Raw genomic sequence first — 17,429 nt, forward strand, 5'->3', positions numbered from 1 at the left:
GTAAACCCCTGTGCTCTCCTTTCTGCAGCCAAAATGTAATAACAGAGCTCAGCAGAGCTGTGAATTGCTTCCATTCATCCTCATCAACTTCACACACTGGAATGCATCATTCCAAAGTTACCTTTCAGGACAGTCAGTCAGCAGCCAGGCTGGCTGGGATAATACCCAAGGATTAAAAACAATACTGTAGTGATTTCTGCAGCACTAAGGAATCCCCTGTAAAATTAACACTGTATTTCAGGTATTTTCTCAGTCATATTTTCAAGATGATGCACACAAACCAAACTGCCCCAGGGCAACAGAGCAGTACAGTGCATGGTGAGACTCAGCTTTTTCAGGGAGGAGGGAAGAGCAAAAGCTCAGCAAAGCTTTGCCAACTTTGTCCCCTCACAGATAATCTAAGTATTCAGACTTCAGCATTACTGGTTGGAGTTTAAAATAAAAGTGACTGCAGTAATGACCTACCAGTACTACTCAACAGTATGCTACAAGAGCAGATAATGAATGAGAAACAATTTCCATAAAATTTCTAATAAATACACTCCCTAAATTCTAGTGTCTGACAAAAATCCCTGAGTTCATTCTCACCAATGTAAGGTCTCCTGTTTTCCAAAGAAGTTCTGGTTCAGTCAGACAGAAAATCACTTCCTGATGCACAGCTGTCAGTGCTGACTCAAGGTACACTTTTACAAGGTATATATTTAGTTTTCTACAGCAGGCCCAGAGATTCCATGAGCATCTGAATCCCTGCAGTGTAACAAAGCCCATGAGAGTCAGCCATCAAAGGGCAGCCACAGGCAGGAAGGCAGCTGCACCTGGTTAGCAGCAGTTTGAACTGGGAAAAATAAAGGCAAGTTCACTTTTCAGGCAGATAATGTCACATCTCGTGGTCACCTTGGTTTTCTGCTGGGTAAACATGTGACAGGAGCCACTGCCAGTGCCACAGGAGGAGCTGGGAACTCCTGGCCAAGTGTGGATCTGCTGTTTCTGGTACTGCCAAACTATTGCAGGGCTCACCTGCACTCAAGAAACCTCTGCTACAAACTTTGATAGAAAAAGAACTGCAGTCCTTTCCAGGGATCTTTTTCTTTGGGATCCTACCAAAATTCCTGAGTTAGCTCCCTGGCCTCACCACAGAGTCTGTTTCTAAATTAAACTCCTAGGGAGAAGGACACTTCCAAGCCAAAAGGATTTCTGAAGCAGAACTAACCTGCACCACCTGGGTGCCTTCAGGCCATCCATCAAAAATGAAAAGTAACTCCTGGACCATGAGGGAGCCCAGTGATCTGTTGTGATCTGCTGGCAGGAGAAATCAGGAATGGAGAAGGTGATTCCAACTCTGCTCCTCCCCTTCAGACAGGACAGGATCAATCAGCCTTTGCTTCCTTAGGGCATGAAATCTCTGAGGAGATAAGGCCACTTTAGTGCCATCAGATCCCACCTGAGAGAAGGAAATGCTAAAAACCTTCCATGGTCTCAGCCACTGCTTTCAATCTACTAAAATGAGGAACTTTTCTTGTGGGTACCCAAGAAAACTTTTCTTGTGGGTACATCATTTGCAAAGCCCAGCTGGTGTTGAAAAATGCATTCACATTCAGGGGCCTAAAAAATAAGGAATTATAAAAGACTACATGGAAGTTCAAAGATATCTGAGGTAAAATTAGGGTTCCATAAAAGTAAAACTTCCCTTTGTTTTCAACAGAGGCAGATTGTCATCTTTTAAGACCAAATCTTCTCTGACACACAAAAGAACATAAAATATAGAAACACTTTAGTTCAAACCTGAAAGATTTGTAAAAATGGGAATAAGAGAGAAAAAGAGAAGAGTTTTTTACTTGGAGGAATACTGAGGTACTTTGAGTACTACTCAAAAGTAGATATTAATTGAAAAATGTCTATTATTAACTGCAAAATGAAAACACCAAAATAAAATGCTACTAAAAGCTATTGTGCTTGATGGGCAAAATTAATTTAAAAATTAATCAGGATGATTCAAGTGTGCTGACACAGAAAAAATGTATTTTAAAAAACAATTAACAAATATCATGACATGCCCATTAAACTGAGCTAAGGCAATTGGTCTCTGGATCCACCTTAGGATAAATTACGGTAAACACTTGGAGTCAACAAGTTCTTAATGTGAACTGGCTGAAATTTTGGAAATTAGTCAAGCAACAGGAATCTTTCAAGGATTAGGACAATGTGCACTATCCTGTGTGCACAAATGACATTATGCACAAAAAGATGATGTAATGTCTGCTCACCTTGTTTTGAAAGGACAAGTTACTTCAAGTGTGTCTTTTGTTCACCATGTGCCCTAAACCATTTCTGCATTGCAGAAATTCTCAAGACCTTTTTACCTGTCCTTATTACATCACCAAAACCTCATATTTTAGAATGGCAAAGGTGAATTGTAACTGAAGATGACTGAAGATTCAAGCAGGACCATCAGTAAAGGAGGTGAAAGGAGCATTGCTTCTTCCTTGGCAGCTTTGGTCAGTGCTCCTTTGGGATGTGCAGCACTCACTGCAGCAGTGCTGGCACCTCTCTGCTCCCTGCTGTCCCCCTGGAGCTCAGTGCACAGTGTCAATAGTTATTACTGATCAACCCAATTGTAAATTATCAGAACCAAACTGAGAAGGCCAACACAAATGCCAAAAATAACCAAGGCACATGCCTGTGAAGAAAGAAAAGCAAAAATTAATGTTATGAAAGTCCATAAGAACAGGTACAAAGAGTGTCTTTTAAAATAATCTGTAATGTTTCAAATTATTCAGTCTTCAAACACAAAGAATCTGCTTAGTGGGAAACTAAACCAAGCCTGGCATAGTTCCCTGGGAACTCCTGGAGCAGTCACACTATCCAGCTGCACAAAAAATAATCTGCCCTTTAGAACTCTAAAGAAATGGAGAAACTGATTCATATTTTACTCAAAATACAATTAAAATTACAATGGATTTTTAACATTTTTGACTAGCCAGATGATGATAAAACCACAGTTCAAGAGACTGCAGCTTGCTGATTTATAACAGGTTCCCAATCTGCTGGAACTAGCCATGACTTTAGATGGTCAGAGGGCATTATTATTATATTTTCTTTCAGATTCCCTGTTTTGTCAATACAAGGGCAGCTCCATGAATCATAAGAATGGCAGAAAAACTATGTATAAACATTTTGTCAGCATTTTGGCCACTCTGCTGAGCAGTGGTTACATGAAGACAGACAGTTACAGTGCAAAAAGCAGGCTCCTGCACAAATTCCAGCCCAGAACTTAACCTACTACAACAAAAAAGAAACCACAAAGAGGAGGAAAAAAAACCAAACAAAAAGGAAGAGAACAAAAAAAAAGAGAGATGTTTTTGCAAAGTCTTTTATAGAAAACAAGCACAAAAACTGTCCCACTTAAATGCAGTTTAGATTTGTCCCAACTGCTCAGACAAAAGAGTAGCAGGTAAAAACTGAGCAGAAGCTGGATTAAAAGTCAACATCTGAAAACTATAGGGAAAAGCACATTATCAGACCAATTGCCCAGTACATGGACACACTGCTTGCCAAAAAACTGCTGAAGAAGGAGTTTCAGACAGACCAGATCTACCAGGAGGGATGAAAGAAAATGCTCAGAGATTTTGTGAGCTGCAATGAAAACAAGAGCTTTGCCCCTCAGATTGTGTGCTCCACTGTGTATTAAAATGCATTTAAAATGAGCCTGTTTAAATGTTATTAATGCCGATGAGAAAACAGAAAACATACCCCAAGTTTTTGTGGTGATATAAAGTCCTCTCTGTTAAGTTTAAGATAAAATAGTCCAGGATATACAAAAAGCAAACATGATGATGTGGTTGAACCTTTAATAAACAGAAAGTAAGATTTTGTTTAGACAAGACTGAAGTACACTGCAGAATCATACTGAATTTCTTGAATTAAAATAAAACCCAAAAAAACCAACCACCACAAGAACTTACCAACTACTCCAAATACATTTTTGATGTCTGGCACATACATTGCAAACAGAACAACAACTGCATTCAGTGTTAAGGTGACAAGGATATGGCAAATCCATGACCCAGAAAGATGAGAGAAAAATACCATCAGCACAGCTTTCCTTGCCTGCACAATAAAAGACAAACATTGTGTGGGTAAATACATACATACATACACACACATATTTTTTGATCTTACCTCAATTTCAGAACTTTAAGAATTACATCATTCCAGATGTAAAAGAACATTTTAAAAATCAAAATGCCAGAAGATCAGTAATAGTTTAATGCTTTGTCTCTCTGTAGTGTAGATTTATTACAGTATTAAAGCAAGATTTATCACATGGTCATTAGTCTGAAGGAATGACTGGTCCCTCCCTTTTTTGGAGGGACAAAAGAAGGCCTAGGGGACAGTCTTTGTCTCTGAAAATGCCTGGTAGCAAATGTCAGCATGTTGTCAACTGATACATAATCTATACAGTGCTTCCATACACAGAGTTCTGCCAGTTCCCAGAAGAATGGATTTTCAATTCTACTACAGTATTGATAAGCTAAACTAGGGTTTATTTTTGTGAAATAGGTCTAGATGTGTTTTTAATTTACAATCAAATTGAGTTTCAAGTACAAGTGTGTTTGTGTGTGGGTGCGTGCATGTAGAAAGGAAAAACCAAGTCAGCAAAACTCAATTTAAGAGGGGAAAAAAAAAATCAAACTAAATAAACTTTAGAAGTTCTGAATTCTCTAAATTAGAAACAATGCTGTGGGCTAGTTTTAATCTGAAATCTGTCTCAAGAGCACAAATTAGCTTAGTGGTTAGTTGTTATTTTGGAGCTTTCATGGAACATATGCAAATATGTGGTCTTTGATCAATCACTTGACAAGTGAATAAGATACACAAGACTAGATGTGACTCAAGAATTGCAGTCTGCAAAACATTAGTGCCCGGTGCTCAGTGCCAGCTGCAGAGCTCCCAGGAATACTCACTGGGAAATGGATCAGAGGCACTGTCAGGAGCACAGCAAACAGAATGGCTGCTCTCACTGTCATGATGAGGGTATCATGGGGCAGGTACCTGGAGTAACCCTGCAGCAGCTCAGTGTCCACTTTGTCTGAAAACAAAACAAATTAATTGCTTTGTTAATCAATGGGGAGCTAATTAATTAAGGCGACATTCCAATGGATCCATCTGCTTGAGGGATGCAGATACATTCTGGCATTACTGATACACTAGGAGGCAAAATCTTCAGGGAAATTAAAAATTTCAGGAGGCAACGCCAGGCAGAGTCTCTGCTGAAGCCAAAGATGCCTAAAGAAAAGACACAAATGTAAAGGACACAGCTTCAAAAAAAGGAGGAAATTTAAACAGCAAAAGTCAGAGCACTGAGAGTAGTCTGCTACCCCTGATTTTTTTTCTTTTTTAATCTTAACTCTGCTTTTTTGGACTTCAGAATAAACTGAAATTTTCAAAGTCTGGTCACCCTGTGAAGTTTCAAATTCACAGAAAACAGAAGAAACCATGTGAACCACAGAGAGATGAAACATGCTTCATTTCAAAGAGGGAACTGTTCTTTTGTTTCCAATTTAATATAAAATGTTTTACATTTTCTCAGACTGGTGTTTTAGGAACAGGGAACAGACTTTCTCTGTTTAAAGAAGTAAGTTAATTAAACAAGACAACCAAAAAGTGAAAAGAAGAAGAAGCTTGCAAGGGGAAAAATCCAAACAAACAACACAAGTCTCTTACAGACATCCACTCTTCAGCATTTCAGGCTCCTGAGTCTTAGAGTTCCTAAAGGAAATCAAGCCTACAGAAAACCCAAACCATTCCTAGTGAAACAGACTGAGTGAAGGCAGGATCTGGTCCCAAAGAAATCATGGCAGAAAAGGTAACAGGAACTGGGATGGCTTCCAGGACTATTTTTTTCCTCTTTTTTTTTTTTTTCCCCTTCTTATTAAGATTTCATCTGGACAGATGATTACCCTGCACTGCCTACTGAACCTCTCTGAGTTGCACTTAAATTTGTATTTATTTATATTCTCCAGCAAACCTCATGCAGACAGCCAGCAAACAGCAACAGTGGCCAATAGGCCATCAGGGCCTTCAAAAATCCCCATATAATTTTTCTAAGGTTTCTGGGTATCTAGGGAATATTTTCAAACATGCTTATACTTGGGGGTAAAAGGTACAAAAGTCCCTAAAAATCTGGAATTATTAGATACTGAAAGCCAATATTCCTGGTGCTTTGTCAGACACCTTCTCATCCCCCACCCATCATAATCAAGAATTATGAAACACTTGAAAGAAGAGGAAATCCTCACCAGAACTTTCATTTACTGCCTTACAGTCTCCTGTAAGAATTTTTATTCACTCCAATCAACGAAGATTAGCATGTGAACATCTCACAATAAGAGTTTTCAGAAGACATCAGAAGGATCCTCATGGATGACTGTGATGCATTTATGTGACAGCACTGGTATGAAACTACAACAGAATCAGCAAGTAGAGGAAATTCAATAAACTAATTGTGTTGTCACTGCTGTATGAAATGGACACTCACCTACTTCTGCCAGGGCTGGGATGGAACTTTAAAAAAAGGGGCCTAAAATCTTTCTGAATGCCAGACAGAAGAAGTCATCTATGTTTAAACTCTACTGAAAATCTGTACCCAGAAGTATTTAGAAATCCATATGTAATTAAATTGGTACTGCAGCACACTGTCACCTAAACTCCACAGCAAATGAAAATGTCTGTAGCATTTGTAGGGCAAGTGTTTGATACCCCACCCACACTTCTGATTGATAATTAAAAGGTACAGTTACTTCATCAAATATCAACAACATTTCCAGGAAATGTGCAGTTCTTGGTTCAGTTCATGTATCAAACAAACACATTTCTGGCTCAGGAACCAGAACAGTGCTGGAAAACCCAGCTCAGAGCCTTTCCTTTTGAATTTTTAAATTCTGAGGGTTCAAGTGTTCTAATGCCTGAAGCATTCCAGGCAGAAGACATTTATCTGTTATCATTAACTTTGGTTCCAAGGAGTACCTGAAGAAATCACTTACCATAAAATGTCAGGTACCCAAAGAGAGCAGATATGAAGTAAATTAGGAAACTCAGCCCAATTCCTGTGACAGTGACATTCTGCATTCTCCTTTTGGATGGACTAAAATGGAGGAAGAAAAGGAAATCAGTGTTGTTTTATCACATTGGGGATGATTAAACACAGCACAATCTATACAGTACCTTGCATTTCATAAGGAAGTTTTGGTCCAATTTAAGGCCACTGAGGATTTGCTGAGGTCTGTGCTGTCACTGACATTTAGGGGGTTTAAAAGTATTTTTAATCTAGTAATTAAAAGGGCACTTTTCAAGCAGACAATTAACACTGTCCTTATCTTGTATGGAATTTAGACTTACTAGTGTCTCTTTTAAATGAAAATTGGGATTTACCACAATTACAATCTGTTCAGAGCTAGGAACAGAATCTGTGTCAAAAACCATCACTGGATCAGGTATGGCCAAATGCAGATTCAGTTACAGCCTTAAAATATGGCTGTTAAAGTACCTTAGCAAATGACCCTTTTTTTTCTCCTGACTGTCCAGAGCAGGATAATATCCTGACACTGATGATGGAACCACATTTGTTACTTTTCATTCCTCTAAGAGAGAAAAAGCCAGGACAGACTAAAACTGTACACTTCCCAAAACCATGAAAGGTCCTTATTCTGCAGTGTTTGATGGTACTGACCTAAAAATAAAAAATACTCAGGGAAAGTATTACAAAAAGGTTATAATTCTATTTTAATATTGCATGTGTTCATACATTACCTTTGGAGCTCACAATAGATTGGCAAGACTGAGGTATGGCACAGAAAAGAGAAGGCCATAGTTGGTATTGCATAAGCACTCTGAAAGAGAAAGAAAACATCTTGTAAGTTGTTTGCTGTTACTGCTGGTTGGAAAAATATCTGCATGAACTCAGAATTCAGTTCAAGTGCTGGAAGTCAGTGGAAAAATTTCCAGATGAATGCTTTGAGATAAATCTCCACAAGACAGAAATGGTGTCTCTAATCAGTCCACAAAAATTCAATCTTTTCAAGTCATGTCAGTTCAAGTGCACATAGCTCAGTTTCATCATCAGGAGAAGTCATGCTGCCTATAAACCAAAAACTGGGAGATTTTCTTTCTTCACTATACTGAAGCCAAGTACTTATGTAGAAAGAGCAGGATGTGTCCCACAGTCAGTGTATCACTTGTGAAATTCTCTAAGAATTTTTCCAAATTCTAATATCCATGGCTGTCAAACTACTGATTCCTTCACCCTGACCTCACTATTTTATTACTCCTTCAGAAAAATTTGGATGAAATACAAAATATAACAGAAAATATTAACAGGAAATATAACATTCTTTGGCATCTAAAGTTTTAAGACAGTTATGTAATTAAAGATGCAACCACACAATTAGTGGTGTATTATTCCAAAAATTTGTAATAAAAGAGATGAATCATCTAGTACAGCTTACTGCAATTGCCAAGTAGAATAAGCTGTGCAATAACAAACACTTTTGTGCTGAAATAATCAAGCCCATATTGGTAAAGATTTGCCACTTTCTATTGATAAAGGTAATTTTAAAAAGAAGGAGAGATGAGTCCCAAGAGTCTTCAAAGCACTAAAGGCCAGAATCTCACATTAGATGTTTCTGGTCAAAGCACCATTTCTTCTTTGATCTACAGACAACATTTGTCTGATGTTTGCATTGCCCAATGTTGTTTTTTTTTTTCCTTTCCTTTTTCTTGGGAAGGTAGGGTGGACTTTTGTTTTTTTCAGAGAAATGCAGCCACATCCCTCCTAGATCTCACTACAGAGCTATCCCAGATTTACCTTTTCCCTTCCTCTTCCCCCCACAGAGATCAGGGCTCTACATGACACTTTCCCTCCTGCAAGCCTTGATGGCTGGTTAAACGATTTAAATGCCATGTTAATTAACAAATAGCAGAGCTGGCACCCAATGAGATGCACAAGATTGCAGCAGGCCTGAAGAATCAGCTTCAGGTGAGGAAAAGCTAAGGTTAGTTTCAGGAAAGCTGCTCAACCCTGCCAGGAACTAAGAGCACACAGCCAAGCAGCACCAACTTCCAGCTGAGGGCTGGATCTGATTGCATGATGAGGCTGACCACTGCTTCAGCTCTTATACTTTCTTCTTTGGTCATATTTCCAAAATATTTTCATAATGCTAACTTGGACAATCAGCCTTCATACAAAAAGAAGTGAGACTGGATAGCACTTGGCAGCAGGTACAGAAAATATTTCAGCAGCCCATAACGAGTTTTATACAAGGACAGCTTACCCAGGGTAAGGTTTAAACCCCAATTTTTTAAATACCACCACCCCCCTTTAAGTTTGTGTATTGTTAATAGAGATTACCTCTTTTGAAAGATGAAAGAGCTTTGCTTTACAATCCCCAGTAGAATTTGAAACCTGTAAAACATAAATGCAAAGAAAAAAAAAAGGCATAATGAAAGAATAAGCCCAAACCACAGACATGAAACTTTTCAGATTCTGTGATGATTAATAAAAGAAGGAATTTAAATTGCAAGCCATTCTGAAAGTGTTAATGTAAAAAAAGCAATACAGTTTACTAATAAAATTAGAACTTCAAACCAGCATGCACTTTACCTGTAAAGTCTCTATGGCACTACTCAGAGGTAGAGGACAAGGAATCGACCATTTTTTAATCACAACCTGCAGAGACAGCATATTTCATGTATGAATGATATCCTAAAAATCAGTTTTCAATTTAGATACACATAGCAGAAGTATCAGCCTGCTGGAACCCCCAGCAGGGAGCTGCACCCCCAGTAAATCAGCAGCCCTGCCTGGCAGCCAGGCCACCAGGAGGAGACTGGCCAGCAAAGCCTGTCAGTGCCATTCCATGCAGCTGCTCACCCTGCACAGCTGGCAGCCTCATGGCCCAGGCTTCTGGAGCTGGGGCACTATTGTAAATCAAAGGGGAGAGAGAATGATGCATTTGACTTTACCATCAGAAGGCTGCATTACACTATACCATGTACATTGCATTTAAACTGAATTTGCTCTGCACTTACTCTTGCTTACAACTGCTCACACTGCACTCATCTCATTGTCTCTCTGACACACACACACTTCTTGGCCCTGATAGGCCAAGGGAACAAAACATCCTCACTTTGGGTAAACAATCTCTATATTTCATTCTCTATATTACATTCACTTTGGGTAAACAATCTCTATATTACATTCTACTTTAACACAAGCACAGCAAGCAAGATAAGAATTGTGTTTTCCTTCTTCTCTGCTTGTCTCACAGCTTCTCTCTGCTCAAAAAGCATGTGAATACTCCAGGGCACTGCAGTGGGCTCTGCCAGGAGCTGAAATGCAAGCAGACTCCCCTGCCAGGCAGGATTGCTGCTGTGGCAGAGCCCAGCCTGCACCCGCAGCACACGAGCCCTCAACAGAGATAGAGCAGAGCCCAGGGCTAATCTTGAAAGGCAGAAACATATGGTTTGGACTAGAAAGCAAAGGAAAAACAATAAATGCAATTATTGTCCCAGAATGTCATTGGGCCTTCAGCTACACCCTGCTGGTTTAGGGACTGCCAAGCAACAGGGCTGAAAATCAAAGGGAAATTAAAGTAAGCAATGTTACCTCCTCTTTCAGGAGCCCAGTTTAAAATGATAGTTGCATTGCTCTCCTCACCCTAATTAATTTCCTATTGTAGTTGCCTGGCTGCAGAGGTTATAATTCTTTTGAAGCCTAGAGCAAATCATTAAAAACTTAATTAAAGACTCAGATTCATGAGAAGACTAACATGCAAGGGAGCTCTTCTCCTGGCTCAGGGAACTGTGCCCTGCCTGCTGCCAAGTGCTGTTTCCCAGAGGAGTAGATGCTCCCCTCTTGTCACCAATGCCAGGAGAGGCAAACAAATATCACCCCTGGCCAAAATGTGGGGAAAGAAAACTGTGGGTACACAAACTGTGGCAGGAACACTTTTTAAACTGCACAGAACAACTCAGCTGACGTATGGAACTAGGTGGGAGCCTGCTCAACAGCAGCCTGCAAACACCAAACACTAAAGCATAATTTGGGCTGGGTTGTATTTAAAGGCACACAAAGAGGGGAAGGCTTTGCAGGCTCCAAAGTAATCAGCTTTGTAGGAACTCCCCCACTCCAGTCTAAAGTTGGAACAGGCACTGGGAAGGGGCAAGGAGCTGAAGGGCAAGGTTTGGGGAAAGGAAAATGTGCCTGGCAGTGGTGAGGGGAAGACTTCCTGCAAGCTAAAGAGCAAAAATATATATAAACATTGCAGAGGGAGGACCAGACAAGCCAAACCTAAAAGGCTGGAGAGCACTTTGCTAAAATAAATGTAATACAGATTAACAACAGACTGTGGAAATAAAAGAAGACAAAATAAAATGTACTAGGCGCATTTAAAAAAATCTCTATTTATTTTTGCCCACTTGCTTAATTATTTAAATGTATTTAGGTTTCCAATTGGAGTCCAATGAGTTTCCCCAATAGGAAAGGATTTTTAAGCTGGCAGCACAGCCCAGTTAGCTGAGCAGTCATGCAGGCACTACAACCCTCCTCCAGAACTTTAAGCCCATTTCATATAAACATTCTTTTGAGTATAAAAAATGTTTGGTTTTAAGTGAAAAAAACTTCAAAATCAAGAGAGGTTCTAGTGGAAAAAGGGTATTTTAAGCCCACACCAGACACATTGCTAAAGAATAAAGTTAGAGGCTCAAAATGTTCTAATATCCTCAGTGATTTCTTGTACCCTGCAGAGGGAAAACAGGAATCCCTTTATTCCAGCAGCACTGACAGCAGTGAGCAAAGCTGTGTGTGCATAACATCACTCATTGCATGTGGCAGGTTCCCAATGTGCAACATGCTTTGTGCTGGAACACAAACAAGAGATTCAGACAAACACCATCAGCAATCATTAACACCTTTGCTGAACAAGCTACCAATAATGCTGTCTCCACACACACAAAAAAATACAAGTGTGTCTTTATGCTTCACCAATATACACAGCAAGAGGAGAAGGAATAACAAAAATTTTAACAATCACATTTTTTTTCCCTGAGGATTCAAGGCAGGGAGGTATTCAACAACTCAGCAACAGAAGTGTTCAGGACCTCACAGAATCTGGCTTTGAATGAATTGTTACACACTCTTGTTTTTCTCCTAGATCAGCTCATCTCAGCATCTGCAATATTTTTGCAAGTAAAGCCTAGAACCAATTTTTTGGCTTTAAAGGAAGAGACAGTGAGGCACAGAGAGGACATTTGAGCCCCAGAACAAAGAAGTCTCAGCCCTTTGCTCAGTGCTCTCCAGTGCTGACCAGACTGACCAGGATGTCTCTTTTCTGCAGGCTGCAGTAAAATTGTGCCTTGCTGGCAAAAAGCTGAACAGATGGTGTGCACTTGAAAAGGCACAGAATTACTGTATATGCAAAATATAATTCTATCACTTCCATATGACTAACACAGCTCTCTTCTGGAACAAATTAAAACATATCTGCCACACAGAAATTAACAGTGTGCAAACTAAAACACCATTTCAACAGCACATATCACCCACTTCAAAGCAATTAGATATGAAAACTAAACCACATTTAATGCCTTTGACTTTCAGGGCCTGAGCAAGTCACAGGGAATATTCTGTCAAGAGTATTGGTTTTCTGGAAATATCCATAATGGCTTTAAAAATTTTGACCTCAGCTAGATTTACTGTGGCTGCTGCTTTGCCATTTAACAAGAAAGAATAAGCACACAAACTTTAACATTTCATTAAAAATCCAGCAGTCTGTACTCCTCCCTTAGCACTTTGTACCCACTTTTTTCACAGAGAATCACAAACTAAAATCTAGTTTAACTCATCCCAGCTTGGCATGGCTGCACACAATTCTTGCTTACACATTTGCTTTTTCAGGGACTGAAGTTGTTTTCAAATGCATCCACCCATTACAGCAGCTCTCCTCAGAGATCCATCCACATTCCCTTTGAAATCCAGGAGCTGAACTGGTTTTAAAACCCTTGTAACTTGCTTCAGCCAAAGGCCTGTGTCAGCATTATACTCAGTGCTTTTTCTTGCCTTTTTTTTTCTTTTAAAGATAAATTTTAGGAGAGAGGTCAAAAGTTAAGGTAATTTATAAATATTACAAATGAATTTCCATTAACTCTGGAGAGGCTGTGGCTGCTTCTCAATATTCAGCTTAAGAAGAATACTTCCCAAGGTCCTACAAACACTGCAGCTCTCCAGGGATACCCTAGGGAGATGTTTTGACAGCTTTGAAGTTTGGTTTTATCACATGGTTCAGTTCCTAATGGATTGCCTTGGTCTCCTGGATGGCATGTTTGTTCAACTTGCCTTCAACTCTGTTTATCCCTTTGTAAAACAGGTATTAAATGCAAGTCAATGCAAGCCAGAGTGACAGGGCAGAGGGGGAACATTTTTGCCAGGCTCCCAAATAAGACTCAAAAAGATGAAATAGATGACAGAGTGAGAGCTGCTCAGTTGTACCACATATTACACATGTGCATTAACACAATTTTTCCCTTTAAAAAGGAAAAAAAGTGCAACTTAAAGGCACATTTTCTCTCTTAGATCTGCCTAGCAGGTCTCACTTTTGATATTTGGAAACATCTACCTCACAGGGGCCTTGAGAGGGTGAACATCAGGGTCAAAAATCCCCATATGGCTCAGAGAAAAGAACTTTTCCTTTCAGCTGGAGAGGAGAATAAGGTCATTGACGTATTAATGAATCTTGTAAACTGCCTTAATGAAGTTCTAGTTTTCTTTGCCTTTTTCTGAACTCTGTCACTCCATTATACATGTAAATTTAATTTATTTTGGAGTATATTAAATTTTCTGCTGTACTAGTTGCAGTAAGTAATAGTTAGAAGTTAAGAAAACAGAATTCCATTCCTCTGTTAGTAGGGAAACAAAAATGTATGTGCCAGCTCCCTTTGCTGCACCATCAGCAAAAAAAAAAAAAAAAAAAAGAATTGTTATATTTACCAGCCCAAAATATAATTATTTTAACTCTTTTCACATGCTTGGAAGTTCATACACATTTCCCAGCCTCAGCAAAACAAATGCAATCTGTCCAAGCAAGCACATACTGAAGAGAATTCTAAATTTCACATAAAAAATTAAGGGGGAGGGGAAGACAATTAATTTCCAAACAGGCTTATGAAAACATTCAAACAATAAGGAAAAAAAAAAAAAAAAGAAACTGTGCAGAGACTTTTTAACTTACCACAAGAGTAAAGTACACCGTAAAGAAAAATGATAAACTACTTGTGTAGCCAAGAAAGCCTGTAAAATAACAGTAAAAATAAAAGAGAATTTATAAGGAAAGTGATCCTAATGTACAGCTAAAGCTTTACATTTTAGGCATGTTTTCTATTACAGTGCTTGGTATCTGGGGCTTAGGACTCAGAATAACAACATTCCAAGTGCCTGTCACAGATCATTTATGTAGTTTTGTAGGGCAGAATTAGAACTGGCTTACCACTAATGGCATGCTGTAAGTAAATGCAGCTCTTTAATGTTCTGCTGTAAAGATTTTATTTTAGTATTGCAGACAAAATACTACTGCAACCCAAGTAATAGGTTAACTAGGCAGGGCTGGAAGGCAGAACACACTACAACAACTGAAGTAATCACCACCACCAGCAGCCCCCTGCCAGTTTAAATAAATAAATAAGCCATTAAGGTTTTAAAGTCTTCAACTGTAATTGCTACTAAAGTAGAATAATATTCTCTTCTCTCCTTTAATTACTCACCAATTTTAGGAAGAAGGGCAAGAGGAAAAACAATGCAGACTGAAGTGAGCAGCAGCAGCAGCCTCCCATCGAGGTACCAAGACCTGGTGGAAAATTGATTTAGGTTTGATATAAAGCTCAGGAGTCCTAAAAATATGTTAAAACTTAGAACTGTGCTCTTGGACAAAGCAACCACTAGGACAAGAAAAAATAATTTCCTGTCTCACATGCTATTTACATGGATTTGTACTCCTAGTTTACTCTTAGTTTCTACACTGATATAAAACAGAGCTTCCAGATAATCTTCATTCTGCAAGTAATGTTCCACAGGCAAGTGTCTGCATGGATCAGGGCTCTGATGTGTGCCAATTCATAATTCTCATCAGCACAAAATGCAAATCCCTGCCTTGACTCACAGCAATGGTCAGAGGGAAGGGCATTTCATACTCTAGAGATTTCCAGCAGAAGTATTTACACAGCACAGTGTGTGTCTAAAACTGGGTTACAATGAGCTGCACATTTACACACCTGAAGAAACAGCAACATCAATTCCCACTCACTGCTGAGCTGCCCTTCCTTGCATACATCCATGAAAAATGTGAAGGACAGAAGGGATAAAAATTATGCTGATGAAATTTGGTAGAATGTTTATACATAAAACCACACATATTAAAAAAGCATTGTAGAGGCACATGAAGTCCTCACACATTTAAAATCTATTTAAAGCACCAAAATCCCATCTCTGAAGTGAGGAAAGCACAGATGGGTAAGTTGTTAAGAAACAGAAACATTCTGAGGGTGCCTGCCCTGACTTGGCAATAACCATATCCTGTACTGATAAACATCTTGCACATCAGCCTCCAACTTTACCACCTATAAACACCTTGACTTTTGACCTCCCAGTTTATTTAGTCCAGGATATGGTTAGCACCTAATAAACAGGCAGCACCTCAAATTATCATGAGAGAAATACCATAACACCTGTGTTAAAGAAGAATTATCATACAGGTATTTTAACTACTGCTGTACATCATGGACAGCCACTTGAGTCACTTGTTTGGAAAGAAGATGTAATGTAAACAGAGAAACTTCAAGTTTGAGGGCATGTTCACTGTACCAAACCCAAAGCAACCATTACCTGACAATGTCTGTATTAAAAATGAGTCAAAACACATAATTCTTCAAAAAGTGTATTATTAGCTCTGTCTGCTACTGCTACAGTGAAGAAACAACTTTGCCAAAATCAGCTTCTTGCTGTAGCATTTATTCTTCATTCTTATTCTTAGTCTTATTCTTATTATTTATCATTCATATATTTTTAAACATTTTCTTTCTTTCTTTCCAGTCTGGTGATGTTCAGATTAGGAGGAACAGCACCATGGCAGAGAACATAAGGATCATGCACTATGTGGAGATGTGGGACCTCAGTTTAAATCTCCTGATTGCAAACCCACAGCTGCCACTGAGGTTCACAAGCTCAGCAGAACAGACAGAAAATTATTTTGATTACTTTATGGTAAATGAAGAACTATTTGTTTAGGGGGGGGACAGAGAGGAAAATAGCAGTGAGGAAATGAAGGAGAAAAAGTAATTTTCTATATGGCTTCATTCTGGAATACCAATTTTTATTCTTAAAAAGACATCAAAAAAGTCCATAGTGAGCTGGTTATTGGAAAATGTGTCCATTTTCTCCTCAAAGTACTGACGTAAAAATACTGTTATTTTCCAAAGGCAGAATAAATGTTTTGATAGTGCCTTTAAAATCAATCTAATCTGTAAATTTAATCCTACATGATAAAAGCATTCAAAATATGAAACACAGAATATAAATCCTTGACTGTGCTGAAAAAGCTTTGGCATGCAGATGTTTCTCCTCCCTCCCCCTTATTTTAACTAAAAGCAGACATTTATAAATCGCTTTAATTTCATTCCTGAATTCAACAGAACAAGATATTCATATGTTCTAAATTAGGATCTTACTCTCAGTTCATATCAATTATACAACACACAAGCAAGACAACTTAATTGCATCAATCACATCCTCTGACAGGGTCATTAAATGTTAACAGAGGGCTCACAAATTACAACTTTTTAACACAATCCTCATTTGAAACTATGTTCATGTCATCAAAACTATGTGGAATTCTTGTTATGCAGACAGAAACATCTCCACTCATATTAGTAAGTGCTCATACTGTATGGTTTTGTTTTTTAAAAAGACATGAGGATCTGTTAGACTGGCTCTGAGCCTTTCAAACACATGCACACCTGCTAACCTCTACCTATAAAAATAATTTAATGCACAGACCATTCTGTAAATGGCTTTCCCAAATGCACAGCTCAGGAGGGTTTATGCATATAAAATACTTTCACAGATAGTTTAACTGACATTTCTGATACATCCCAACTCCAGTTGAGATAAATTCTGCACCAAATGAAAGCGTATCAAATGCTATAATGACTTAACAAACACAGAACAGTTGTGCAATCCCATCTGGAAACAAGTGCTCCAGGTAAAAAAGTGAATCAAACTATTCAATATTTATGCCCTTTGAATAAACAAGTTGCTTCTCAGGCTTGGTATTTGATAACCTATTTTTGTTGAACAATTTCCTACCATTTAAAAGGTCAGCTAGTAA

At 38.7% G+C, this 17,429-nt stretch overlaps 1 protein-coding gene across 1 annotated transcript in view; it reads right to left on the minus strand.

Moving 5' to 3' along the window:
- Positions 1-1,345: 1,345 nt before the first annotated feature.
- Positions 1,346-17,429, minus strand: part of SLC38A6 (solute carrier family 38 member 6) — a 36,219-nt gene continuing 20,135 nt past the window's right edge. The window contains exons 7-16 of the mRNA XM_058027268.1: positions 14,812-14,894; positions 14,283-14,341; positions 9,659-9,724; positions 9,407-9,460; positions 7,810-7,889; positions 7,044-7,144; positions 4,965-5,089; positions 3,963-4,107; positions 3,751-3,845; positions 1,346-2,677 (exon numbers count right to left, since the gene is read on the minus strand). Coding sequence (XP_057883251.1) covers positions 2,597-2,677; positions 3,751-3,845; positions 3,963-4,107; positions 4,965-5,089; positions 7,044-7,144; positions 7,810-7,889; positions 9,407-9,460; positions 9,659-9,724; positions 14,283-14,341; positions 14,812-14,894 — 889 coding nt within the window. The 3' untranslated portion in view covers positions 1,346-2,596. The remainder of the gene's footprint in view (positions 2,678-3,750; positions 3,846-3,962; positions 4,108-4,964; positions 5,090-7,043; positions 7,145-7,809; positions 7,890-9,406; positions 9,461-9,658; positions 9,725-14,282; positions 14,342-14,811; positions 14,895-17,429) is intronic.

Source organism: Melospiza georgiana, chromosome 6, assembly GCF_028018845.1.
Source record: "Melospiza georgiana isolate bMelGeo1 chromosome 6, bMelGeo1.pri, whole genome shotgun sequence".
NCBI classification, from domain to species: domain Eukaryota; kingdom Metazoa; phylum Chordata; class Aves; order Passeriformes; family Passerellidae; genus Melospiza; species Melospiza georgiana.